The sequence below is a fragment of the Salminus brasiliensis genome, chromosome 9, assembly GCF_030463535.1.
Source record: "Salminus brasiliensis chromosome 9, fSalBra1.hap2, whole genome shotgun sequence".
NCBI lineage: Eukaryota > Metazoa > Chordata > Actinopteri > Characiformes > Bryconidae > Salminus > Salminus brasiliensis.
Genome location: NC_132886.1, coordinates 252,920 through 279,919, shown reverse-complemented (window position 1 = coordinate 279,919; position 27,000 = coordinate 252,920). Strand labels below are relative to the sequence as shown.

General features: G+C 42.3%; 2 protein-coding genes and 1 pseudogene across 2 annotated transcripts; 2 read left to right on the top strand and 1 right to left on the bottom strand.

The window, feature by feature from the left end:
* The first annotated feature begins 325 nt into the window (after positions 1-325).
* Positions 326-8,525, top strand: LOC140561868 (uncharacterized). Its single transcript, XM_072687119.1, has 3 exons — positions 326-370; positions 1,474-2,304; positions 7,680-8,525. The coding sequence occupies exons 2-3, from the start codon at positions 1,575-1,577 to the stop codon at positions 8,222-8,224; spliced, it is 1,275 nt and encodes a 424-aa protein (XP_072543220.1). The 5' UTR covers positions 326-370; positions 1,474-1,574; the 3' UTR covers positions 8,225-8,525.
* A 1,208-nt stretch (positions 8,526-9,733) lies between these two features.
* LOC140562037 (uncharacterized) lies at positions 9,734-12,410 on the bottom strand (annotated as a pseudogene).
* Positions 12,411-19,723: 7,313 nt separating this feature from the next.
* LOC140561853 (uncharacterized) lies at positions 19,724-21,646 on the top strand. Its single transcript, XM_072687100.1, has 2 exons — positions 19,724-19,767; positions 20,672-21,646. Exon 2 carries the CDS (start codon positions 20,806-20,808, stop codon positions 21,565-21,567), a length of 762 nt encoding a protein of 253 aa, XP_072543201.1. The 5' UTR covers positions 19,724-19,767; positions 20,672-20,805; the 3' UTR covers positions 21,568-21,646.
* Positions 21,647-27,000: the final 5,354 nt, after the last annotated feature.

The following is a 27,000-nucleotide window of genomic DNA, read 5'->3' as shown; positions in this document are numbered from 1 at the left end:
TTAATAATTATTAATAATTATTAATAATACTATAAATACAAGTTTGTGAAATTAATCATGAATGCTGTGTGAGACTTTCTTTCATTAAGGAAACATGGACGTTGTAGCTGATATTAATAATAATAATAATAATAATAATAATAATAATAATAATAACAGCACTGACATTTCTGGACAAAGGGTGGATTTGACTACCCAGTGTAAATACATGTGGTTAAAATGACGTGACGAGAAGTAAAGGGGGGCAGGATGCCTCTCTGCAGGCCAGAAGGGGGCGCTTGTGCTATAATTGAGGTTCTGTAAAGACGCTAAAGCGGCACAGAAGAAGAGGCCAGTCCGCAGTGTGACTGTGACTGATGCTCTGCTGAAGGTAAAGAGCTCTTCCACACTTCTACACTCTGTTTACACTCTGTTTACACCTCACTCAACCTAATCGAGTGGATAAATATATGAGCTAACATAGAAGCAGCCGTCGTCAAGACTGTGCTGAGGAAGCTAATGCTAGCACTTAGCATGTGGTTGGTCAGCTCTGCATTTAGCAGAAGTTCTTCTCCAGAGATTCTCCAGAGATTCTCCAGAGATTCTCCAGAGTTCTTACAAAAAGCTTTACTGTTTACTCAGGAAAAGCCTCAGCCAGTTAGAACAGACTAATAGTTCAGAGATCCTCTAATCTTAGACTCTACTAAACACAAGACAATAAGGAGACCACAGTGCTCTATTCACCCAAGTCCTCTCAGAAGAGGAGGGTCTTCAGTCTGGGTTTGAGGACAGTGAGTGTTGGACTCTGCTGTTCGGACACCCAGGGGAAGTTCGTTCCACCACTTCGGTGCAGGACAGTAAAAAGTCTGGACGCTCGTCTTCCGTGGATCTTAAAGGATGGCGGGTCGAGCCGAGCCGGACTTGAAGCTGGAGGGGCTCTTGGTGCAGATCAGGCTTTTGACCATCGCCATCAGCTCTAGGTTGTACTGCAGATGATCATCTCCCTCTGCAGCTGCAGCGTTTACACCAAAAAAGGAAGGGAAAAGGATCGAGTCTAACACAAGAGGCTGGAACAAGAGCTTCTATTGCTGTTATAGGAACTACTCAGTGGTTGCGAGTCTTTTGAGCTGCTGCTTTTTTTTATGTTCCATTTATAGAAATGGGTTTAGGCTCTTTTTCCTTTCATTAAAAATGTAAAAGTCAACGTTTGAGTACCAATAATAATAATAGTAGTAGTAATAATAATAATAATGTATAAATGCCACTATACATTTAGTGATTGGTTGTAATCATAATCTACCTTGGGGAGTTTTGCTGTGTTACAGTGCATGGAATGAAGCAGTTACATTAAGGCTTGTCTTAACAAGCAGTAAGGGTCTTGTGGTCATATGGAATAAGATAGCTTGCTCTTCTCTCCATGTTCAAAATAAAAGCTAATGGTAGTTAAGCTGTGTCCTTGCAGTTTACTAATTGTTTTCCATTGTTTTCTTTTAGGAAGGAATAACCAGTTAACAGCTGGTTACACACTGCCATACAGAGTTTGAATTTACTTTCATAAACACATCAAAAACTACAACGAGGTAAAATATAGGAATATGGTGTCCATAAACCCAAACCCTCTGGAAAAATCTTATAATTTCTCTGGAAACATCAGTTCCTCTCTCCAGCATAAACAAAAGAAAGGCAAAGGGACATCTCCTCAGTGTTCTGAGTGTGGAAAGAGTTTTACTGTACAGAAATCTCTCAAAGTACACCAACGCATTCACACAGGAGAGAAGCCGTATCAGTGCTCAGACTGTGGGAAGAGTTTTAATGTCAGTTGTGCCCTCAAGAAACACCAGTACATTCACACAGGAGAGAAACCGTATTACTGCTCAGAATGTGGGAAGAGATTTAGAGACAGTGGTACCCTCAAGAAACACCAGCGCATTCACACAGGAGAGAAACCGTATCACTGCTCAGACTGTGGGAAGTCTTTTACGGTACATGATAATCTCCAAAAACACCAGCGCATTCATACAGGAGAAAAACCGTATCACTGCTCAGACTGTGGAAAGAGTTTCCGTAGGCCGAGTAATCTCCAAGTACATCAGCGCATTCACACAGGAGAGAAACCGTATCACTGCTCAGACTGTGGGAAGAGTTTTAATGTGAGTGGTAACCTCCAGAAACACCAGTACATTCACACAGGAGAGAAACCATATTACTGCTCAGACTGTGGGAAAAGTTTTAGAGCAAGCGATGTCCTCAAGAAACACCAACGCATTCACACTGGAGAGAAACCATATCACTGCTCAGACTGTGGAAAGAGTTTTACTGAACAGGGTCATCTCCAAAGACACCAACGCATTCACAGAAGACAAACAATAATGCCACTTATTGTGGGAGAGGCTTCAGACATTGATGTTTAAACACATACCACTGTAGTTGGAGGTCCTTGTGCATACTTTGTTTTTCAACTTTTGCTGTCAGTTGTGGCCAGAATTTAAATAAAATACATCAACTAATAGTCTTTATAATCTGTATGGCTTTTCATTCTGTGTAGAAGAGACCATATATGTCAAAAGGAATTTGAATTAACAAAGAAGAATTTTCACTGTTTAAATGAATGAATAAACATTAAGGATTTAACAATGCTTACAACTAAGTAAAGAAATCTGTTACTATTAAGAAGTTCAGTAAAACCTCCAGCAGGTGGTATACATGGGACACAGAGTGTGGGTGCCACAGAAACCATTAACAAAAAAGTGTTTGTGAGTGTTTTTAAACACTGCTTATTTAAAGGCCTATAAGGAGTTGTTGTTTGAAATGCATCTTATAGATGTAAAATCAGGCATTTTGCCAAATCTAAAAAAAAAAAAAAAAGAATGTATGGTTGCATGGACTTTCACTCAAGTTTTATTCTTTTATGGCTTAATGGCACATTTTTCATATTCTCTTAAAATAATAAATAAAATAAATAGTCCATAAAATATTGTTTTATTGCTGCTTTATTCTTGTTTTGCTTTTTATTGTGCTATCTGGAGGATTGGTTCCTATTTTGAATCTAGTTCTTAGAGTTTCCTCCTCTCTATCTGAGGGAGTTTCTCCTTGCCTCTGTCACCACTGACATGCTTAAAAGAGGCTTGTATCTTTGGCCTCTTTGGATCTTCGTAAAGTTGCTTTGATTTGTTGTGAAAATGAATCATGTTGAATTGATTAGCGGTCCTCTACAAACGGCTTAATAAGTACTCATTGCGGATGCTCATCAAACCCCAGTCTCCCACATGGTGTGGTAGCTCACTGGCTTGTAGTGGTGCTATCCGTTGTAAAACACCAACCTCACCTTTTTTTAGGTTTAAAAAAAGTCTGATTTTACATCCATGATTTAAGCAGATCAAACAACAAATACAAACGGCAGCCAGTCTGAACTCAACTCTTTACAGGCCTCTAAATAAGCAGCGTTCATACTTACAAAACACTCAGCAGTCAAGTTTTTTTGTCAATGGTTTCTACGGCACCCACACTATGTGTTCCATTAATACCACCATACCATAATAAGAAGATATTTCTTTACTTAGTATTACGCATTAATAAGTCCTTAATGTTTATTCATTGAAAGTGAAAATGCTTTTTTTATTATTGTTCAGAATCGGGTGTGTGTAAAAGAGTCCTGTTCTACATGGTGTAAAGCTGCACACATGCCAAAAGCTATTTTTCATCCACTCATTTCTTCAGACACCTTATCAGTGATTGTTAAAAGACTCACGTATGGTGACTGACTGTTCCCGGAGAGGAACACGAGGTGGAGATAAGAATGCTCACCTTCAAGCCACCAGAGTAGAGTCCTTTACAGTCATCAGAGATGAACAAGAAGATGTAAATTTGACACTCGTTTTAACAGCATTACTGATGTATTGAGAGATTATTAATAGGCTAATGATAGAAGTATGAATATGATTTTATTGTATTTGATCAGGTTGAAGATGAATGAATGAACATTACTTATGTAATAAGCATTACTAAATCATTAAAGAACAGTTCAGTTACCCCTGCCAATTAGCGGACTGCTCCTAGCCAATCATATCTGTGCAAGTTCCAGGACCAGTTCTGGGGTTTTTACGCTGGAAGTACACTATTACACAATTACACTACGATTGGCTGTAATGCTGTAAGAGCAGTCCGCTGATTTATTTTAACTTTTATTTTAATTTTTTAATTGTAAAAAGGGAAAAAGTTTACTTTAATTTTATTTACTTCAACTTATATTATTATACTTTATTTATTTTGTATATATTTTTTATTATTAATTTCTTTTTTGTTATCTTTATCTATTGGTGAATGGAGGGACAGCAAAGTAAGAATTTCATTGTACAGCGTAACTGTCTGTTTCGGCTGTGAATCTTGAATCTTGAATCTTGGCCAGCTGAGACGTTAACGTTACCGTAGCAACCAGCATCAGCGGCTCTACAGCGGTGAGGAACAGGTTTTATCCCAGTTCAGCTGAGCGGGACAGCTTCACCCTCGATCCTCTCAGAAACACGGATACTGGAGCACAGGAGGAGCTTATATGGAGCTAGTTAACAGAGAAGAAGGGGCCAGTCCACAGTGTTATTATAAAGAGCTCTCCCACACTTCTACACCCTGACCTCTTACAGAAACGGGTGGAGAAATGTTATTTTTGGGAAAAGTAAGAAGTGAAATATGAGCTAACAGAAGCAGCCCTCACCCAGACTGAGCTGAGGAGGCTAATGCTAGCTCAGTGGTTGGTCTGTGGGCTCTGGAGCGACAGTGTTTTATTTTACACCAAACAGAGAAGAACAAAAGAATCACTTAAAGGTTTGGTGAACTCCAATTGTAGAAGAAGAACAGTAGAACTCAGGGACTAAACAGCTGTGTAGATCTTTAGAAAACCACTTGTCATTGAGGCTTTCCTGCAAAAACGACTTTGCTAGGGAACACAACAAGATTGGACTCTAGAGCAATAGAAGGTGGTCATGGTCTAGAGCTTAGATCGGCCTCAAAAAATCCAGACCGACCCTACCCGCGTTAAAACTGACCTTTTTAACTATAATTCCGAATTGTTTGAATGAATGTATCTGTTCTGAATAATGTTAATGAACAGTGTGACACGGAAGAAGCAGAGGCCTATTATTCAAACTGTTTATTAAGAATGTTATTCCAAATAATAGATTTCTTATTGCCACAGTTGGCTCTGTTTTCTTAAATTGGGTCTTGGACATCAGATTTCTGTTGTTCTGGCTGTGTCACAGTGACTGACTGTTCAAGCCCTGGAGATGTTTGGTTTTCTAGGGACTGAGATGATCTGCTGAAATCTGTTATCAAGACACTTTTGTTGGGTTAGGAGGACTCCTGTTGGACAGATGTGAAGAATGAAAAAGAGGATTGGGGCCACAGGTGTGGACTATGGAACAAGCTATGAGTGATGTGCTAAAATCTCCTCAGCATGGTCTACACAAACCTGTTCTACACAGTGTAAAGCTGTAAAGTGACATACAGACCACCCATCCACCCATTCCTTAAGTTAACTTTCTTGCGGAGCTGTAAGAAGCTGATTCAACCAAACTTTAAAAAAGGATGTTTTCTATGTGCTTGATGACTGAAACCGTTGAAAGCTAAATTTGTTAGCAATGTATCTTAAAATAACAGCTTCAAAATGATGGTTTACAACTGTCCTTTAAGATTTTCTGTTTCAAAGCACTGTAGAACAACTTCTCAGCTTTCCAATCAGCAGACTGCTCATAACCAATCAAAGTATATAGGTTTTTGGGGGTTTTTGTTTGTTTGTTTTTTTTACATACATACATAGTTTCAAAATGAACTGTACCAATTCCCCTGCAGTCCAGGTGGGGGTGCTGATTTTATTTCTGAGGTTCTCCAAAGCCAATAAAGCCCAGAAGAAGACCCCAGTCTTCAGTGTTATTATGGAAGAGCAGGAGCTGCTCTGCGGAAGGTAAAGAGCTCTTCTACACTTCTACACCCTGATTATACTGTGTTTACACCTCACTCTTACAGGATTGAATGGAGAGATGTGCTCTTGTGGGAAAGTAAGATGTGAAATATGACAACACAGAAGCCGCCTTCATCCGGACTGAGCTGAGAAGGTTAATCCTAGCTCTGGATGGAAAGAGAAGCTGTACCTGGATACCCATCTGGAACTGAAAAGGCTGTTTGCTTGTAAACTTGTTTAAGATGTTACTAGATAGACCTGTTGCAATGCTGGTTGTAAAACTTGCTAGGCTGTTAGGTAGTTGTTATGTGGTTTCTAGGTAGTTGCTAGGGTGTTGCTGGTTGTTTGATAATTGCGGATTACGTGGTTGACATGATATCAGACATTTTTCTTTTAAGCGTAGATCAGAGTTTTATAGGCTCCTTCTATAGTTCACCTGGCTGGGGGAGGAAGAAAACCCTTTACCATAATATGTAAACATTGTAATAATTAAGCCTAACAATAAAGTACAAATTCTTAGTCACTTTAGAACAATTTAAAGAACCTGTTTAAAGGTTTTGTTCCATTCATGCATGTTTTTGTAATGTCCAGATCCTGACAACTTCTACTTCCAGGTCTCAGCCACTTACGGCAGTTGATGAATCTGACAAAACATTCTTTGCTTTGATTTCCACTTCACAGCCTCACAGATCAATACGTATAACATCCAAAACAAAGTATAAGCTTGGGCAACAATATTATGTGTTTATTTATTGTTTTTATTACTAATTTATAAACAAAACAGAGGAACAAGGCTATCAGATTCCCCCCAATGACAGTATGTGACTGATGAGTACTCAGCATGTCTTTTGCTGTCTGAACGGGAAGATTGGGTATTAAATTTAATAGATCACTGCAGGTAAGATCAGAAGCAACCAAACGCTATAAAGCACCGATGGATAAAGGGAGTATGGTCTTGTATGTGCTTTATGTTTATGTATTCACAGTGTAACATTTTGATTACAGACAAAGGCTTCAGTTTTAAAGTCAAACCCTTCCCATCTGAGAGCACAGGATCTGAACTATATCCGTCTAGGAGAGTCTGGAGTCTGGCTTCTGCCCCTTGCTGAATGCTGAAGAAAATGTCTGGACAATAGCAAGATTCTAAATTAATTACCTGTTAATTAACCAACAAATTAGATCTTCAAGACGAAGATCACCAGTGTGGCCAATGTGAAGCTTTCCAGAAACCTACTTAAGATTTTAACACACTCTTTCCTGTAATTATGTATTTATCATGTTAAGTCTCTGATATTTATTATCATAAACATTTTCTATACAAAAAAATGTATGGAGGGTAAAAGTGATTTTGCTAAATGATTTCTATGGCAACTGCCAGGGTATTTTGTGCGCTTGCTGCAGTGTTGCTAGGTGGACGTTTTGTGCCCAAATTGTAAATTATCTTTACAATTTACCACTTTTTGTCTTTCAGGGACGAATAACCTCTTTCTTCTGCTGCTGCTTGTACCCACTGTCCTACAGAGTTGATATCTAATTCCCCACACATCAAAAATACATCACCTTGAGGAATTGGTTCCACTGTTAACATTGGATGTTAAATGTGGGAATATGGAGTCCATAAACTCCAGCTCTCAAGAAATAATTTCTCCTACTTGCCACATAAATGCATCTCTCAAGCAAACAAAAAAAAATAATGACAAAGAGAGATCTGTGCAGTGTTTAGACTGTGGAAAACATTTTACCCGACCAGGAAATCTTGCAGTACACCAGCGCATTCATAAAGGAGAGAAACCATATCACTGCTCAGAGTGTGGGAAGAGTTTTACCGTACAGAGATCTCTCAAAGTACACCAACGCATTCACACAGGAGAGAAACCATATTACTGCTCAGACTGTGGGAAGAGTTTTTCACATCAGAATACTCTCCAAATACATCAGCGCATTCACACAGGAGAGAAACCTTATTACTGCTCAGACTGTGGGAAGAGTTTTACTGTGCAGAGTGATCTTCAAGCACACCAGCGCATTCACACAGGAGAGAAACCATATTACTGCTCAGACTGTGGAAAGAACTTTACTCGACGGGGTCATCTCCAACAACACCAGCGCATTCACACAGGAGAAAAACCATATTACTGCTCAGACTGTGGAAAGATGTTTAGGGAGAGTAGTGCCCTCAAGAAACATCATCGCATTCACACAGGGGAAAAACAGTATCACTGCTCAGTCTGTGGGAAGAATTTTAATAAACAGGATCAACTCCAAAGACACCAACGCATTCACAAAAGACAATAAAAACACTTAATGTGGGAGCGGTTTCAAAAACATTTTCATAACAATTTTTGAGTAACATGTTTTGTCATCTGGGCCAAAACATTAAATATGTGTTTTCAAAAAAGTTTTTAAGAGGCCCACAGTTTTTGGCAGCACCCCCCTTGTCAGATAATAGACAGTTTTACTGATCACTTTGTGGCTCCTTTTAAGGTCCGCTTCTACAGGCTTTGAATTGGTTTAGAACATAGACATATTATAGACATGTTCTTATTGCTTTTTCGTGTTACTTGTAAATTTTACAATAAATACGGTGGAAAACCAATTTAGTGTTTTAGGGGTCACTTCGCTGTGATTAATCATATGTTCTTAATAATTAATTTAAAATTAGCCAGAGTGCAATGTATCTGTTGTTCAGGGTAGTTTGTAGTAATATGTTGTATATATGTTGCAAATATTCTAGGCATGAACACCACTTGTTTAGAAGCATTTGAAGTTGAACTCAGACTGTTAACGAATCTAAAAGAGATTTGTCCATTACCTGAATCTAAACAACAGCAGGACTGAGCTACTGTACATCCCTGCAACTAAAGCTCCTTGCCACAATATTGCCATCTCCTTTAGGAACCTCTTTCCTTGATCATTTGAGCTGCAGAAACATAGTTCGGAATGATTACAGTTACCATTGGCGATTCATTGTTCTGGTCAGCCTAGCAACTACTCTTCAAGTGGAAACCACTTTAGCTGCACAACTATTCTGTGTTTCCTTCATGAAATACAGTTTTCTATATATTATTTATTATTGTTATTGTTGCTATAATAATGACAGGATTTCAGCTGTATCACAGTGCATAAGGTATATCCCAATAGATAGTTTCTTTTTTGACAGTGAAATACATAAGCTGTAATAAACACTTAAATGTATTAGTATCACTTTACTTGGATAGCCCATTGAAGATGCCTCATAGATGCTCACCTGACGATCTAATATTCAACTGAAAGTCTAATAAATTCAACTGAACTCAGTTGAATGTAAATGACTGTCGATTGAATGTAACTCTATATATAACCCTAGCTCCAGCCTTAAATAAACCTTAAAAATAAACCTAACCCTAAAAGGGGTGCATTCAGTAGACTTTCTTGCTCTAACAAAGACATGGACCACTCATTATGAACATTTTCTTTCTTTTAGTAGCCTTATATGCTTCCTTCTACATTATTACAAACTATTCCCTAATTCCCTATTCCCTAATGTGTCATTGAATTTTTTGGTTTGCTTCAGCCAATTAGAATCACAGGTGGACTGATTTGTGCCTGTAATTGACAGAAATACGGCCAATCACATATTACATTTACATTTACAGCATTTAGCAGATGCTATTATCCAGAGCAACTTAGAAAGTGCTTTGCTATTTACCCAAGAATAACCTCAGCTAGTTTGAATAGGCTAAAAATTCAAAGACACCTATAAGTTTAGACACTACTAAACAAAAGTCACTAAGGTGACCACTCTGATATCCGTCCAAAGTATTCTCAGAAAAAGTGGGTCTTCAGTCTGCATTTGAAGACAGCGAGCGACTCTGCCATTCGGACACCCAGGGGAAGTTCGTTCCACCACTTTGGTGCCAGGCCGTATTTGAAGCTCGAAGGGCTCTTGTTGTGGATCGGCTTTTGACCATTGCCATCAAGTACGGAGGGGCTGCTCCATTCTTGGCTTTGTAGGCTAGTGTCAAGGTTTTGAATCTGATGCGGGCAGCTATGGGAAGCCAGTGAAGAGAACGCAGCAGTGCAGGGACATGGCTGCATTTAGAAATGCTGAAGACGACCTGTGCCGCTGTGTTCTGGATAAGTAGCAGGGGCCTGATGGTGCGCAGAGGGAGACCAGCCAGAAGAGAGTTGCAGTAGTCAAGTCTGGAAGTGACGAGAGACTGAACGAGCACCTGGGTGGCCTCTCTAGAGAGGAAGGGTGGAGTTCTCCGGATGTTGTACAGGAGAAATCTGCAGGACCGAGTTACGTTTGCAACATGGCTTAAGAACGATAACTGATCCATGACTACACCAAGGCTTCCAGCTTCTGTAGAAGGAGTGACCGGTGAGTTTCCAAAGATGGCAAGATCGTTTTTAGGTCCAGCAGTTCCCGGGATGTACAGCAGCTCCGTCTTGCTGGGGTTGAGTTTGAGGTGATGAGCCGCCATCCAAGAAGAGACGTCAGTGAGGCATGCTGAGATACGGGTGGAGACCTGTGTGTCAGACGGTGGGAAAGAAAGGAGGAGTTGAGTGTCATCAGCGTAACAGTGGTAAAAGAGTCCATGAGAGGAGATCACTTTACCAAGAGAGTGAGTGTAGAGTGAGTGAAGAAGATGACCAAGAACCGAGCCTTGTGGAACGCCAGTGGAGAGACTACAAGGAGCGGACGTGTCCCCCTGCCATGTTACCTGGTATGAGCGTCCCTGCAGGTACGATGCAAACCATCGCCATGCAGAGCCGGTAATTCCAAGGCCGGCAAGGATAGACAGGAAGATCTTGTGGTCCACTGTGTCAAAAGCTGTGGAGAGGTCGAGGAGGATCAGAACCGATGACAGTCTGGCAGCTTTAGCTGCATGGAGCTTCTCTGTAACTGCAATGAGAACAGTTTCAGTAGAGTGAGCTGCTTTGAAGCCAGACTGGTTAGGGTCCTGAAGATTGTTCAGAGTGAGAAAGAGAGACAGTTGGTTGTAGACAGAACGTTCAAGAATCTTTGAGAGAAGGAGAGAAGAGAAAAAGTAGATGCCGATGTCCAAGCTGTCCAGAGTTGGCTTCTTTAGGATAGGCACAACTCTGGCAGACTTGAAGGTGGATGGTACATGACCTGACAACAAGAAGCTGTTTATGATAAAGGAGATAAAAGAAGGTTTGGAGCAATGGTTTGGAATAGTGTAGATGGAACAGGGTCTAGCGGACAGGTGGTAGGATTATTAGAGGTGAGAAGATGTGGGAGGTCATCTGTGGAAAGAAGCAGGACCGAGAAAAGGGAGGAGGAAGACCATGTCTAGAGAGGGGCGTAGAGGCAGGGGGAAAGATCGGCGGATCTTGTCAACCTTTTCTTCAAAGAAGGAGACAAAATCATCTGCAGACAGGGTAGTGGGAGGTGAGGGAGTAGGAGGGTTGAGGAGAGAGGAGAAGATGGTGAAGAGTGAACATGGGTCAGATGCAGATGATTCCAGTTTCCCCCTGTAGTAAGATGCTTTAGCGGCAGCAACTTCCGTTCTAAACCTGGAGAGAAGAGACTGATAGGAGTGGAGGTCGGAGTCGTGCTGTGACTTCCTCCACCTCCTTTCAGCCAGTCTTAGCTCTCTACGGTTGTTGCGGAGAACATCTGACAGCCACGGGGAAGGTGGAGAAGAATTTGCTGACCTAGGTGAGAAAGGGCAGGTGGAGATAGATGAGAGGAAAGCATTTGTAGCAGTTTATAGTGGGAGAGAGGACAAAGATTCAAGATGGGGAAGAGTGGTCAGGACAGTTGAGGCAAGAGCTGAGGGGGAAGAGCGAAGATTGCGGTGAAGAGTGGAGGAACTTGAGGAAGCAGTGGTTGAAGGAGCAGAGAGGGGGAGTGAGAAGGAGAGAAAGTGGTGATCAGAGATGTCCAGAGGAGTCACAGCCACGTCCAGAGCAGGGACAGGTCTGCTGAAGATCAGGTCCAGAGTGTTCCCTGCTCTGTGTGCTGATGCAAAATGGCTGAACGTGAGACCAAAGGATGAGAGCAATGGAAGAAGACATGATGACTGGAGCTTCTCTGATGGAAGGTTGAAGTCGCCAAGTAGAATAAGTGAGGCGTCAACAGGGAGTCCACTCAAGAGAACGTCCAGTTCATCAACGAAACTGCCCAAAGGACCAGGAGGACGATAGAGAACAGTGATGTGAGTCTAGTGGGAGAAGAGACAGGAACAGCATGGTTTTCAAAAGAGGAAATGTATAGATTAGAAAAAGAGAGCGGGGTGAAGCGCCACAGAGGAGAGAGCAGCAAACCTGTGCCGCCGCCCCTGCCAGTCGTTCGTGGAGAGTGGGAAAAGGCAAAGGTGGATGACAAGGCGGCTGGAGTTGCAGAGTTGTCTGGGGTGATCCACGTCTCAGTCAGAACCAGGAGGTTTAGAGACCGAGCAGAAGCAAAAGCTGAAATGAAACCTGCCTTCTGCACTGCAGACTGGCAATTCCAGAGTCCCCCAGTCACCATCCCCTTGGTATTAGAACAAGGTGGGTATTGCGTTGTCTGCTTCAGTGTCTGCACCTCCGGCTGCTGTCAGAAGTGTGGACAGGAATTGAAGAGCACATCTTCATGTACAATACAGAATAGAGTTAAAAGTTCTTGCAGTTCTTGCACACATCAGTGACTAGCCAATCAACTTGCCCATTTGCTGTTCATTTGCATTCACATCTGAGTGGGTGGCTGGGAAGTTGCTGAGTGGTTGGTGTGTAGCTAAGTGGTTGTGTAGTTGCTATGTAATAATTATGGTTTGGTTAGGTGATTGCTATGGTATCACAAGTGGTAATAAAGCTCATATATTATAATAAGGCACATGTGGTTATAACAAATGATGTTAAGTGTTTGTAAGTTTTACACAGTATTATACTAGCTGACTTTGGTGTTACTATGTAGTGGCTTTGGAGTTGCTTGGTGTTATTTGCATCAACAGTCAAGGTGGTTGGTTTGTGGTTGCTATGGTGTTGCTAAATGGTTTCTAGGTGGCTGCTATTGTGTTGCAAGATAGTTGGTAGGCAGTTGCTATGGTATGCCAGGGGGTTGCTATGGTGTTTCTTAGTTGTTGCTAAGGCACTGATATTTGTAAACTATGGTGCTGCTAGGTTGCTATTGGATATTAATATATTTTTTTCTCTTTTTCCTTTTTTTCTGTAAATTGTATGGTGCTCTCTTTCAGGTCCGTGTCGCGCCCACCCCGAGGGCGGTCCCGAGCCGCGGTCCACAGGCTTCAAGGACTTTTATGTTGACATGAGTCATGTTCATTTGCATCTGTATCGCGTCTTGATTTGGGCCACCTGAGAGCTGGGGTATAAAGGGAGCATACGATATCTTCTCGTTTCCAAGAATTGTTCTTGCCACGCCGAGCTGTATGGTGGCTTCAGGTTATGAGGATTCTAGGTGTGTTATGGTGTTCGCTAGAGTCGCTCTTTAAGAGCCGGTTCATGTTCTGAGGGAGTCGCTTCCTGGCTTATCGGTGGGTTGCCGGTGGGATCCGGCGTCTGATTCCCTCGAGTTCGAGTCTTGTAAGTCCAGTCGCACCTGACGAGCGCGGTTCTGTTTCACTGGTCTTGCCCAGTGGCTTTATGTTCTAGTCTTCCTCCCTCCAGTCTCGCTTTGCTCCCTGGCTACCTACCAGCCTCAGGTGGCCTTCAGGTTCAGCCCACATTGTTTTGTCACGTCTGTCTTGTTTATCCTTTATCCCTGGTTATTGCTGCACTCTTGTGTTTTCCCCTGTTTATTTAATAAGTCATGCATCACACCGTCCCTGCGAGAGTTCACCCGTCATTGTCTAGCCTAGCCAGCACAACACTCTGAAATCAAACTATTCTCATCTATAGCATTAAAACCGTTTAAGAAAAAAAGAACATGCTACAGAACAAAGTTACATAAAATAATTCATATAAACTATATTAACAGGTTAGCTTTCAGTCCTGTTCAGTCCCTGCTGTAGTTTATACACACTTACCCATTCATTTTTGCAGCTAATGCTAATTTCCCCCTATAAGTTTACATTTTATTTGCCTGGATCATATCACATTTAACAGTTTAAGCATGCTACTGGGCTATACATCTTTAAACTAGCAGCAGGTACAATCATCGATTACACTTACATACTCTCCTTTGCTCCATTTCCTTTTTTCGTTTCTTTTCAGTCAGAACTGGCAGACGCACATCCAGCACAAGAACTGTTAGCACTGGGACCCCAGGGCTGTACGCCGAGTCCCCTGCTGTACACAGTCTTCACATATGACTGCATGGCCTCCCAGAGCAACACCAGTATCAAGTTTGCCGAAGATACTTAAAGAAACAGACCTTGTCCTGTTAGTCCAGCAAGTAGAGGAGGACGTTAAGATGCAGTGGATCAGCTTTCCTTGTCTGACTCCCCAGCAAAAAAAAAAGTGTTTAACCTTGGTATTCCACAGTTATCCCTCCATTTTTCAAACAAGGAAATGCAATAATTTGTAACAAAACCAAGGCTGCTTTTAGGTCCAAAAGACACTAGAAAAAAAAACGATCAGACTTAATGTTAGACTTGGCCAATGCCTTCATTATGTCTGGTCTAGCAGCTAAAAATCTTGGCGTCATATTCGATTCAGATCATTTGAGCAACATATAGCCAATATTAGTAGAACAGCCTTTATGCAGCTTAGGGACATCTCCAAACTAAGAAACTCCTTATCTCTACAGGACGCTGTCATGATCCACTGGGTCAGACAATGAGGGAGAACACTCGCAGGGGATGGACCAAGGCGAGAGAGTTTATTAACTCAAACAGGGAAGAAAACAAGGAAAAAGCAGCAACAGACTAACAGGGTTAACGATAAACAAAAGACAAACGTGACAAACTGGGCAAACAAAAGAGCACACCTGTGGCTGGTGAGGGACGAGGGCTAGGCTAGCAGGCCAGGGCTGAGCCAGAATGATACAGAAAACCTAAACCTACAGGCAGTGTCTGGGGAAAATCGTGAGACAGAAAGACAGCGCGGGTCAGGCGCTTCTGAGACTTACTGGACCTCCAGAGCTGAGGGATCCGCTGCCGAACCCAAACAACAGAACCGAGACAATGACGGGGCCAGCTTACTAGAACCCAGACAACAGAACCGAGACAATGACGGGGCCAGCTTACTAGAACCCAGACAACAGAACCGAGACAATGACGGGGCCAGCTTACCAGAACACAGGCGATAACTAGAGCACGCACCAGAGCTGACTTCCTTGACGAGAGCTTCACAACCGAAGCGAGGAGAGTTCAGCGCACTCCCATGACCAAGCCCCTGATACTCCTTACGGTGCTCTATGAACGAAGGTGAGCAGGCAGTAGCGGTTCAGCAGCCACACTTGAATCCCTAGACCGAGGAGGTTTAGCTGACATTAGCAGAGGCCAGCACTACGAGACACCAGATCCAACCCAGTGTTGACCTGAGATAACCAGAGCTACTAAGAGTTGACAGAAGTCAACTAAAGTCAATTCTCGGCCCTGGCTGCTTGCGCTAGCCCTCCTTAAATGCACCAGCCCACAGGTGTAACACATCAACAGAACGTGAAGACAAACACAGAAAAGCAACTGAACAGTGAAGCCAGAACAAAACATGACTGTCAGCATAAAAGTCCTTTTCAACGTTGGAGTCCATGACATGACCGTGATAGGGAGTTCTTGATCGCCTGTGAGCCGCGGCCCAAGACTGCCCCTGGGGCAGGCGCAGCGGCGCGGGCGTGACAGACGCAGAAAAGCTAGTACACGCTTTTATTACCTCAAGGCTAGATTACTGTAATGCACTACTGTCAGGTTGTTCCAGCAGGAACCTCAATAAAGCTGGTTCAGAACACTGCAGCCAGGGTTCTTACTAAACCTAGAACATCTGACCATATCAGTCCAGTTCTATCAGCACTGCACTGCTCCCAGTTCAGTTCAGCACTGATTATAGATTATAGATAGATAGATTATAGATAAAGGCTGCAGGTCCAGGGGTTCACGGACACAGGGAATTGTAGTACACTGAGATGCTGGAGCTGTCGTCTCGCTGCTTACACGCCATCACTCAGGTTTGTGGACGGTGGAGCAGATGGACGCTACTGTTTCAGGGAGCTCCCGTGTCTGTGTTACCTTCTGGCTCTCTCCTTTTAATTAGGCTGTTATAGTCAGACCTGCCGGAGTCGTCAGACACACTCTGATACTGCTCAACATTCTCTGCTCTCTATAAAATCCTCTCAGAACTAACTCTGTCTCTTTACCTTCTCCCAGTAAATGGTCACCCAGCCCGACCTGCTGGAAGCCTGACAGCTGAGGTCCCCTCTACCTGCATCAGACCAGCTGCCACCTACCTGTCCGACCAGCAAGCCTGCCCCACCATCACCCATACCAGACCAGCGGCATAATACTACACCATGATTAATATATTATGATTATGATCAGAGCAGTTCAACAGTATAGATGGTTTGGTAACTTTTATCAATAATTTATAAATAGTTCTGATCACAGGAGGACGGGTCGGGTCCCCCTGTTGGTTCCTCCCAAGGTTTCTTCCTCCAGCTCTAAGGGAGTTTTTCCTCGCTATACAAATAAATTTGATTTGACTTGACCTGGCACAGCATAGTATTTATCTTAAAGATGACATTCCAATTTGGCAAAGACTACCTGAACCTCTTAAGACTGAGATCCAGACTATGCTGGATTTTGGGGTCATTGAGCCACTGAGTCTCTATGGGTTTGCAATGATTTCAGGAAGATCAATGCTGTTTCAAGGTTTGTTGCGTACTCAATGCCCCGAATTGATGACCTACTGGAGGGACTTGGGCATGCTCGGTTCATTACGACACTTGACCTATGCAAAGGCTACTGGCAGGTTCCACTGGCTAATGGATCTTGGGAATATACAGCATTCTGAACCTCACTGGGACCCTTACAGTTTACTGTTACAAAGCCTTGCAATCTTTTGCCACATTTCAGGCTTCAACCATAAAGATATGAAATTGTAATTTTTTGTGAAGAATCAACAAGTGGGCAAAAAGTTTGATTTCATCTGACCAGAGCACCTTCTTCCACATGTTTGGTGTGTCTCCTAGGTGGCTTATGGCAAACTTTAAACAAGACTTTTTATGGATATCTTTGAGAAAAGGCTTTCTTCTTGCCACTATTCCATAAAGGTCAGATTTGTGCTTGCACTGGTCTGATACTCCTTCCATTTGAATATGATCGCTCGCACAGTGCTCCTTGAGATGTTTAAAGCTTGGGAAATCTTTTTGTTTCCAAATCCGGCTTTAAACTTCTCCACAACAGTATCTCGGACCTGCCTGGTGTGTTCCTTGGTCTTCATGATGCTCTCTGCACTTTAAACAGAACTCTAAGACTATCACAGAGCAGGTGCATTCATACAGAGATTGATTACACACAGGTGGATTCTATTTACATTTACATTTACATTTACGGCATTTAGCAGACGCTCTTATCCAGAGCGACTTACAAAGTGCTTTGCTATTTACCCAAGAAGAGCCTTAGCTAGTTAGAATAGACTAATAATTCAAAGGATACCTCTAAGCTTAGACATTGCTAAACACAAGACAATAAGGCGACCATAGAACTATTCGTCCAAGTACTCTCTGAAGAGGTGGGTCTTCAGTCTGCATTTGAAGACAGCGAGCGACTCGGCTGTTCGGACACCCAGGGGCAGCTCGTTCCACCACTTTGGTGCAGGACAGAAAAAAGCCTGGACGCTTGTCTTCTGCGGATTTTGAGGGATGGTGGGTCGAGCCGAGCCGTACTTGAAGCTCGAAGGGCTCTTGGTTCAGACCGGCTTTTGACCATTGCCATCAGATACAGAGGGGCTGGTCCGTTCTTGGCTTTGTAGGCCAGCGTCAGGGTTTTGAATCTGATGAGGGCAGCAGCTACAGGAAGCCAGTGGAGAGAACGCAGCAGTGGAGTGACATGGCTGAATTTAGGGACATTGAAGACGACCCGTGCCACTGCGTTCTGGATGAGTTGCAGGGACCTGATGGTGCGCAGAGGGAGACCAGCCAGAAGAGAGTTGCAGTAGTCAAGTCTGGAAGTGACGAGAGACTGAACAAGCACCTGGGCGACTCTCTAGAGAGGAAGGGTCGATTTATCATCATCAGTCAGTCAGGTCAACACTGGATCATTCAGAGATCCTCACTGAACTTCTGGAGTGAGTTTGCTGCACTGAAAGTAAAGGGGCCCAATAATATTGCACGCCCCACTTCACAATTGTGTCCCCTTTGTTGTTGATTCTTCACAAAAAAATACAATTTCATATCTTTATGTAGCTGAAGCCTGAAATGTGGCAAAAGGTTCATACTTTTGCAACTGTATGTCTTTTGGTCTGCATGGTGCTCCAGCGACATTTTTAATGGACCAAGTTTTAAGAGATTGTGAAGATTAATGCTGAGCATACCTTGATGATGTGGTGATATTCAGTAAAACTGGGATGAACATCACAATCATGTTGATGTCTCTCTTTAAACACATTGCCAAAGCTAGATTGACACTCAATGTGGACAAATGTAAGTGGGGTCAGTTGAAAACCCAATACCTTGGATATCCGATGGAGAAGGGCTTAATCCAATCACAAGTGGAAAAGGTGGAAGCTATTAGAAATAGTTCCCAACCTCAAACCAAGAAACAGGTATGGTCTTTCCTTGGGTTGGTTGGGTGGTACAGCTGACTTATTCCCCAATTTGCCACTATTGCTGCCCCACTAACAGAACTGAACCTAAAGTGTGAAAAAAATATTTCTATAGTGATTCCAATGCAGTTACAAATATTTGTTATAACCACAGTGTTCAAAATGCAATCCTCAACATGACATTAATGTACATTTTTGCCCAGCTGAAAGCAGTAAGGATGTTCTCAGAAGGAAAATTAAAGAGTTGAGGTTCTGCATTGTGGATCTATTTTACAGTGGAACCTAAAAACAGACCATAATATCTGACCCTTTATAAAACTATCACTGAAACACTCATTCACACTGGTGTGGCACACTAAAGCCTTCCTTTTTTTGCTTCAGGAAAATGTAGAGAATGGTCCTCTATTTTCAAATATATTTATCTGTTTATGAATTGGTGTGATGACGTTTACATCAGGAGTTTCTTGGTAGTTAGAGCCCGGGGTTCTTGTTTAGAGGGTTATGTTATCACAAGCTTTTAGTCTGTGATCTTATTCTAGTTGGTTTGGAGAATATTATAATTGTTTTTTTAAACATGAATACCCACTCCTTCCAGTGCAGATGTAAATGCACAGTGGTGTGTAAAAGTGGTAGAAAATGGCAGCTGCTTTTAAAATGATAAGTTCTAGAATAATGCTATGTTCAAGGGGTGTCAGAAACAAATACTGTTTGTGCCACTTCTGAATTGCACTAAACAGGACGAGCACAAGAAGTGGTGCTTATACGTGGGGAAATCAGGACTCTAGGTGATGCCTGAGATGTGACACATATGGTGACCTTGTCCAACAGTGTTTGTGAACTCGATGTCATCTTGCTTATGCTTAGTGGACCACAAGCACCCCATCAGAAGGAAATTGTATTGACTAATAAAATCTCATAACGCAGGTAATGTTTGGGTGGTGGAGTGTCTCTGGTGGGGGTTTAGTCTTATCCATAAATGTGGGTGGAGTTGTATTTAGTATTAGCGGAGCTGAGCGGAGTATAATTTAATGAGGTTTAATTTAAAGAGGTTGGAATGCGGATAAAGTTTGAAAACAACAGTTCCAATGTAAGTCCCCCTGCAGGCCAGGTGGGGGCGCTAGTTCTCTGAATGAGGTTCTGTAAAGACGCTAAAGCGGAGCAGAAGAAGAGGAGCAGGAGCTGCTCAGCTGAAGGTAAAGAGCTCTTCCACACTTCTACACCCTGATGACCCTGTGTTCACACCTCACTCTTACAGAAACGGGTGCAGAAATGTTCACTTTTGGAAAAGTAAGAAGTGAAATATGAGCTAACAGAAGACTGAGCTGAGGAGGCTAATGCTAGCTTTTAGCCTGTGGCTGGTTGCTATCCTAGACTCTGTTTAACTGTAGATCACTTCTGTCCCTCTGGAGTATTTCACTTTACTCCTGAAGATCCACACAGAAGAGCAGAGTGTGGCACACTAAAGCCTTTTTTCTGCTTCAGGAAAATGTAGAGAATGCTCCCAAATATTCATAAATATTTATCTGTTTATGAATTGACTCGTGAGTGGTTTCTTTGGTGGTTCAGTTCTTGTTCAGAGGGTTGTGTTATGTTATAGTTTACATGTAAGACGAGCTCTTAGCCTTTGATCTTATTGGAGTTCTGGGTAAAAGTTGGAGGAACTGGATATGTTTAGTCGTATCTATAAATTTGGGTGGAGTTATATTTAGTATGTATCTGGATTTTTGGAAGCTGAAGATATGGAAAACAAATTGTCACTAGCATATCTGGAGTAGCATTCTTCAATGAGGTAGACAAAATGCCAACTCAGCATACTCACATAGTAACCAGAATTTATGGAATACAAAATGATTTTTGTGAATGTTTGGCATGGTAATCTAGAAGCAGTTCAGTGTTGACAGCAGAGCAGTGCCACCTGGTGAAGCGTTATGTCCAATGACAACCAAAAGTGCCTAGTTGGCCCTGAGATGTGAACCTCAGACATGTTGACATGACGTTTCCCAGGCACAGCTTCAGATAATTCTTTACTGATTTCAACAGAACTGAATACATTGATTAATTTACTCTTTTTACAATTGTCCACTTTTTGTCTTTCAGGAAGGAATAGGATCATGTTCTTCTCATGCTGCTAGTACCCATTGCCCTACATAGTTCTAATGTACTTCCCTAAACACATCAAGAAACATTACCAAGTGGAATTTGTTTTACTGTAGAAGGTTAAATTTAAGAATATGGAGTCCATAAACTCCGTCACTCAGGAAATATCCTCTAATACTTGCCACACCAATGTGTCTCTCGAACAGACACAAAAAAATACACACAAAAAGAGATCTGTGCAGTGCTCAGAGTGTGGAAAAAGCTTTACTCGACAGAATCGTCTAAAAGAACACCAACGCATTCATACAGGAGAGAAACCATATCAATGCTCAGACTGTGGGAGGAGTTTTACTGTGCAGAGATCTCTCAAAACACATCAACGCATTCATACTGGAGATAAACCATATCATTGCTCAGACTGTGGGAGGAGCTTTTCTCAACAGCATCACCTAAAAGAACACCAGCGGATTCATACTGGAGAGAGACCGTATTACTGTTCAGACTGTGGGAAGAGTTTTTCTCAACAGCATCATCTAAAAGAACACCGGCGCATTCATACTGGAGAGAAACCGTATTACTGTTCAGACTGTGGGAAGAGTTTTTCTCAACAGCATCATCTAAAAGAACACCAGCGGATTCATACTGGAGAGAAACCGTATTACTGTACTGAGTGTGGAAATAGTTTTGCCCAACCGCATCATCTTCGAAAACACCAACACATTCACATTAGAGAGAAGCCGTATCACTGCTCAGACTGTGGGAAGAGTTTTAGAACGAGAAGTATCCTCAAAAAACACCAGCCCACTCACAGAAGACAAAAGCAGCAGGAGCTTCAGACATTGTCATTTACTGTTTTACCAGTGTATTTAGATGGAGGTTCCAAAATGTATGGCTAATCAAATAAGGAAACATCATTTTGATGATTTGTGATAAGCATAATGTTTGCTTCTCAAAATTAAATGAGCGTTTTTATTATCCACTGATGAATTTTTAATGCATTATTTTTTCTACATACACATAAGATAAGTAAATACTGCAGATTAATGGATCAGGTATCGGCTATTTTGATCCCAATCCAGTTCCTAATCTTTGTTATAACCACAGTGTTCAAAATGCAATCCTCAACATGACATTAATGTACATTTTTGCCCAGCTGGAAGCAGTAAGGATGTTCTCAGAAGGAAAATTAAAGAGTTGAGGTTCTGCAGTGTGGATCTATTTTACAGTGGAACCTAAAAACAGACCATAATATCTGACCCTTTATAAAACTATCACTGAAACACTCTTGTTTTATCGGTGGGAGAACTGGAGAACCGCCCGCCTTTCTTTGTTTTTAAACCAGCACTGAATAACCCATTCACAACGAGTGGAGGCTAAATCTAATGCTAATACACACATGCTTTAGAAACCCAAATAACGCACAGCACATTCACCCAGTTATTAAACCAGTTATTACACATCAATAGACCAACAACAACAGATATCAGTCCAGAGTGCGTACACACACACACACACTCACACATAAAAACAGGAAGTGATTAGACTGCAGGAGCTGAGAGCTGATTGGTCAGACTATATTATAAGATATTAAACACACTTTAAAACATTGATGTAGCATATATTGCAGTAGGGATTTCTTGTTTAAAGAATCATTTTTCTTAACAAACAAGAATATTTCCCCTCCGAGTAGAGATGAAGTCCAGTAGACATCTTACCGTGACCATTTGTTTAGATTTTAGAGTTTTTTTTTTAGTAGACTGGTGTTTGTTTTTTAGGGGTTATCAAGTTGCTTTTGCTGTGTTGGGAGGACCCATGTTGAACATGTTTATGTAAAGCATAAAAGAGGTGTATGAACTAAAGAACAAGCTGTCTGAGTGACGTGCTAGTAGCCTGTCCTGTGGGGGTACTCTCCTACCCTGGAAGAATGTGGAGGAACGGAGGAGAGGAGCAGAAGGAATGGAGAGAAGGAGCAGTAATCGGGGAAATGGGACAGCTGATCCCTTTTAGATACGATATTGACTACTGATCAGCCAATCACAACACTCTCTTTCAGCACACCCCTAGTTCTGCCCAGCCAATCACAGCTGTTGCATAGAGCAGCACATATACGTTTAACAGCGTGAACTGTGAATTAAACTCAGTTCCAGTATATACGCCAGGTGTAAATAAGCAGGGAGCGTGTTAGTGTTAGATACTCTCATGTATCCTCCCCTGGAAGCCGCTTCGAGGGACATTTTAAGCGGCTTCTTTCGTCTCCTCGGGACAGTTTCAGGTCACGGATGAGAGAGGGAGGGTCGGTAGGAAAAACAGTAACTTTTGGACGCAGCCTTTGACTTATGGAGACTGATTCTTTCCTGAGGGTTGCAATGACTAGAGATATGAACCAGTTGTTGCTTAATCTCAAGCTGTTGGAGTCACCAGATTGGAGCCCTTCACAGTCATCAGAGATGAACAACAAGATGTTAATTTGATACTGGTTACCATAGCTTTATTGACAGATGTTGTCCAATACGTTTTTATTTAATCAGTAGTATCAAGTTTTTAATTTGCTTTTAAGAAAAATTATAGAAGCATAGGTAACTTTGATTTTAATAGTATTGAATCGGGTTGTTTTACAATTTATTTGCATTAAAGTATAATTATTTCTGAGAACAGAGTAAAGATAAATGAATAAACATGAATGATTTATTTATGCTTACTACATAAATAAAAAAAACTATCATGAACAACTGCAGAAGATGGTATCAGAGTGTAGAGAGAAGGGGAGCTAGAAGTGTAGTAAGTAAGTGTAGATAGTCTGTTCAATATCAACTCCAGATGTTTTAGTGACATTGTAAAAAAAATGTACATGACCTTGCAAACATATAGAGCTGGTTCCCTGGACAGGGGTATAGTAATAAGTACCACTTTACGCCAAAAAGATTTACTTAATTGTCCCACGTGACATCATCGCGTAGCTAGCTGTGTGCAAATATTTTTCCATTTTTTCCCACGGTAGAAGCGTTATGGAATTGCTTTAAAAACCTCACCTCTGACCGAAGGTCTTCCACATATCACCAGCGAAACAGCTGGATCCAAACCCACACACGCGCTTTGAGGGCCACTTTCTAAGGAAACGTAACACGTTCGGAAAATCCTGCATTTGTACAACGTGCTCGTTTCCCTGTGGCCTAAAATGTTGCGGGAGCAAATGGTTTTAGAGGATCTCGCACCTACGGCCGAAGATACTGCCACTCCAAATATTTCCAAGACCTCCGGAATACTGGCCGTCCGGTATCAGAGAGGAACTCGTGTCTGAAAATGTCGTTTCGAGGATTAAAGCTCGGGGGATACACGTGATAAAAAGGTTGATGCGAAACAAAACGTCACGTGGAGAAAAGAAGACCGAGCGACTCTGTTTCCCGCTTTTCTGACAGACTATCCAGACAAGGCCAGATTAAAGACTAGGGGAAATGGTCTGCGGTCATTGTACTGAAATAGGAGCAAAGATTTACTGTTTCACTCCGCTCGAAAATGAGACCGAGGAGATCATTGAAGGTTCGCTGCTGAAATTTTTTGACCGGTAAGTAAAACTGTTTTACCTTAATCAACTTCCATAGTTCATCTGTAAGAGATGCCTCATGTTGCCGGTTGACGATTCAAATCACAGTAATCACGTCCGATCCTTTCAACACTTTTCTTTGTCTGTCACCAGCGAGCGACAAGTGCACCTGCATCGACTGCGACGTACCTGGGTCAGAGCACTGCTGACCAGTCACAATGACCAGGACGACGATGAATTTAAAAACAACAAACGGGGGAGGTTGTCCTCACCTTCACTAAGCGAGAAGCAAAACGACACTGAAAGTCGGGTCGGTTCTCCCCTTACAGACGAGGAAAGTTCAGAGGACGATGTGAGAAACGTAAAGATGAGAAACCTGCCATCCTCCAGGAGCGATGATGATGAAACCAGGCTGAGCGACAGATCTGAGAACATAGAAACTGTGGATGTTAAAGAGTCGGAGGTTGATGATGATGATGATGATGAGGTGAAGGATGAGGAGATTGGTCGACGTGAAGAAGAAGAAAAAGAAAAGGGTTTTGAAACATGTCTGGAGATGAAACAGGGAACCAATAAATGATAAAATCACAGAAATGTTAAAGCTTTAGGAAACGATCTGCGCACGAGCTCTTAATGATATGATCAGAGAGTGGAATGAGCAACAGTGTGAGGGCTGTAAAATTGAGGCGTGCCGGTTCGTTTCCTAGATGTGTTAAAACAAAAGTGGTTCAGAGTTCTGGACGAATGCGAGACCATCCTTCCCAAAACCATCCATCTGGAGTTTGGAGTCACTGACCAGCCGGATGGATCTGTAATGAGTATCCTGAAAAAGTTTTACGACCAGCTGCGAGATGATTTGACGGCTGAAGAATCTTCGTCCCACTATCTTTCCAAAAATCCCTCTGAGGCGTTGATTCGTTATTTTCACACGGAGGAGTTCAGTGATCAGTGTGAAGAGCCTGCTGCATCCCTGTATACAATTCTAATGAAGCCTGATGTTGGTAAAAAAAAAAAATAAACTTTTAAACAATTTTTTCTACTGTTACTGCTTTGTTTTTGTTGTTCACGCTGTCATTTTGTTTATTAAACATGTTTCTCAACTCGTTTTCATGTATTTCATGTTATACACACACACACATATATATATATATATATATATCTTGATGTAGACAAAAAAACATTGTATTATCCTGTCTGTCCTCGCCGGCCTTGGAATTACTGGCTCTGCATGGCGATGGTTTGCATCGTACCTGCAGGGACGCTCATACCAGGTAACATGGCAGGGCGACACGTCCGCTCCTTGTAGTCTCTCCACTGGCATTCCACAAGGCTCAGTTCTTGGTCCTCTTCTTTTCTCACTCTACACTCGCTCTCTTGGTAAAGTGATCTCCTCTCATGGATTCTCTTACCACTGTTACGCTGATGACACTCAGCTCATGCTCTCTTTCCCACCGTCTGACACACAGGTCTCCACCCGTATCTCAGCATGCCTCACTGACGTCTCTTCTTGGATGGAGGCTCACCACCTTAAACTCAACCCCAGCAAGACAGAGCTGCTGGACCAAAAAACGATATTGCCATCACCTTTGAGAACTCACTGGTCACTCCTACAGAAGCTGGAAGCCTTGGTGGAGTCATGGATGATCAACCCTTCCTCTCTAGAGAGTCGCCCAGGTGCTTGTTCAGTCTCTCGTCACTTCCAGACTTGACTACTGCAACTCTCTTCTGGCTGGTCTTCCTCTGCTCACCATCAGGCCCCTGCAACTCATCCAGAATGCAGCGGCACGGGTCGTCTTCAATGTCCCTAAATTCAGCCATGTCACTGCACTGCTGCGTTCTCTCCACTGGCTTCCTGTAGCTGCTGCCCGCATCAGATTCAAAACCTTGTAACTGGCCTACAAAGCCAAGAATGGACCAGCCCCTCCGTACTTGATGGCAATGGTCAAAAGCCGATCCACACCGAGAGCCCTTCCAGCTTCAAGTACGGCTCGGCTCGACCCACCATTTTAGAATGTCTTATTGTTTAAGGTAGTTTGTGGTAAATACGTTGGAAACCTCTTACTTTACTGTATGTTCTAAGCATGAACACAGCTTGTTTAGAAGCCTCTAGGAAGTTGAGATCAGACTGGTTGTTCTGCTTCTCATAAATCAGGGAAATATGTAGAAAATATGTGGTGATCAAATGACAGATCTGATGGCTTTTTGATCTGGTTTTAGTCAAGACAAGCGTTTTATTTCCGAATCAGAACCCTATCAGATCTCTGTCTACACTAACCTGTCTGAAAACGCAGATCATGTCAGCATTCAATAATACTGGGCACACCCATGCCCAGTGTGCGATATGGTGATGTGACCTGCGGTTTCAGCACATACCCAGTAAGCAAAGATCATACTGTACATAACAGTTCAACTTTATGACAAACTAAAGAAAATTAAAGACTGAAACACTCACAGAAATCTCTGTCATACCTGGTTCAAGTCAAGTCAAGTCAAATTTATTTGTGTAGCTTTTTACAACTGTTGTCGTCACAAAGCAGCTTTACATAATTAGTAATTAATAAAAGACAGAGACAAAGAAGAAATAACGCAAGACATGAAGGATCAAACGAGTCCATTTAGGTTTAACATGGTCATTAAACAGGTAGCAGTGGTAGGTGGGTGAGCCGCTGGTCTGCTATGGGTGATGGTGGGGGTGGGGCCTGCTGGTCGGACTGGTAGGTGGCAGCTGGTTCAGAGTGTGTCTGACGACTCCGACAGGTCTGACTATAACAGCCTAATTAAGAGGAGA

Bases quoted from the DNA above. Each gene is read 5' to 3' on its own strand.
- LOC140561868 (XM_072687119.1), top strand. From the start codon at position 1,575: ATGGTGTCCATAAACCCAAACCCTCTGGAAAAATCTTATAATTTCTCT. The intron at 2,305-7,679 runs GTCATCTCCAAA...TTACCCGACCAG, and splicing joins AAAGAGTTTTACTGAACAGG to GAAATCTTGCAGTACACCAG.
- LOC140561853 (XM_072687100.1), top strand. From the start codon at position 20,806: ATGGAGTCCATAAACTCCGTCACTCAGGAAATATCCTCTAATACTTGC.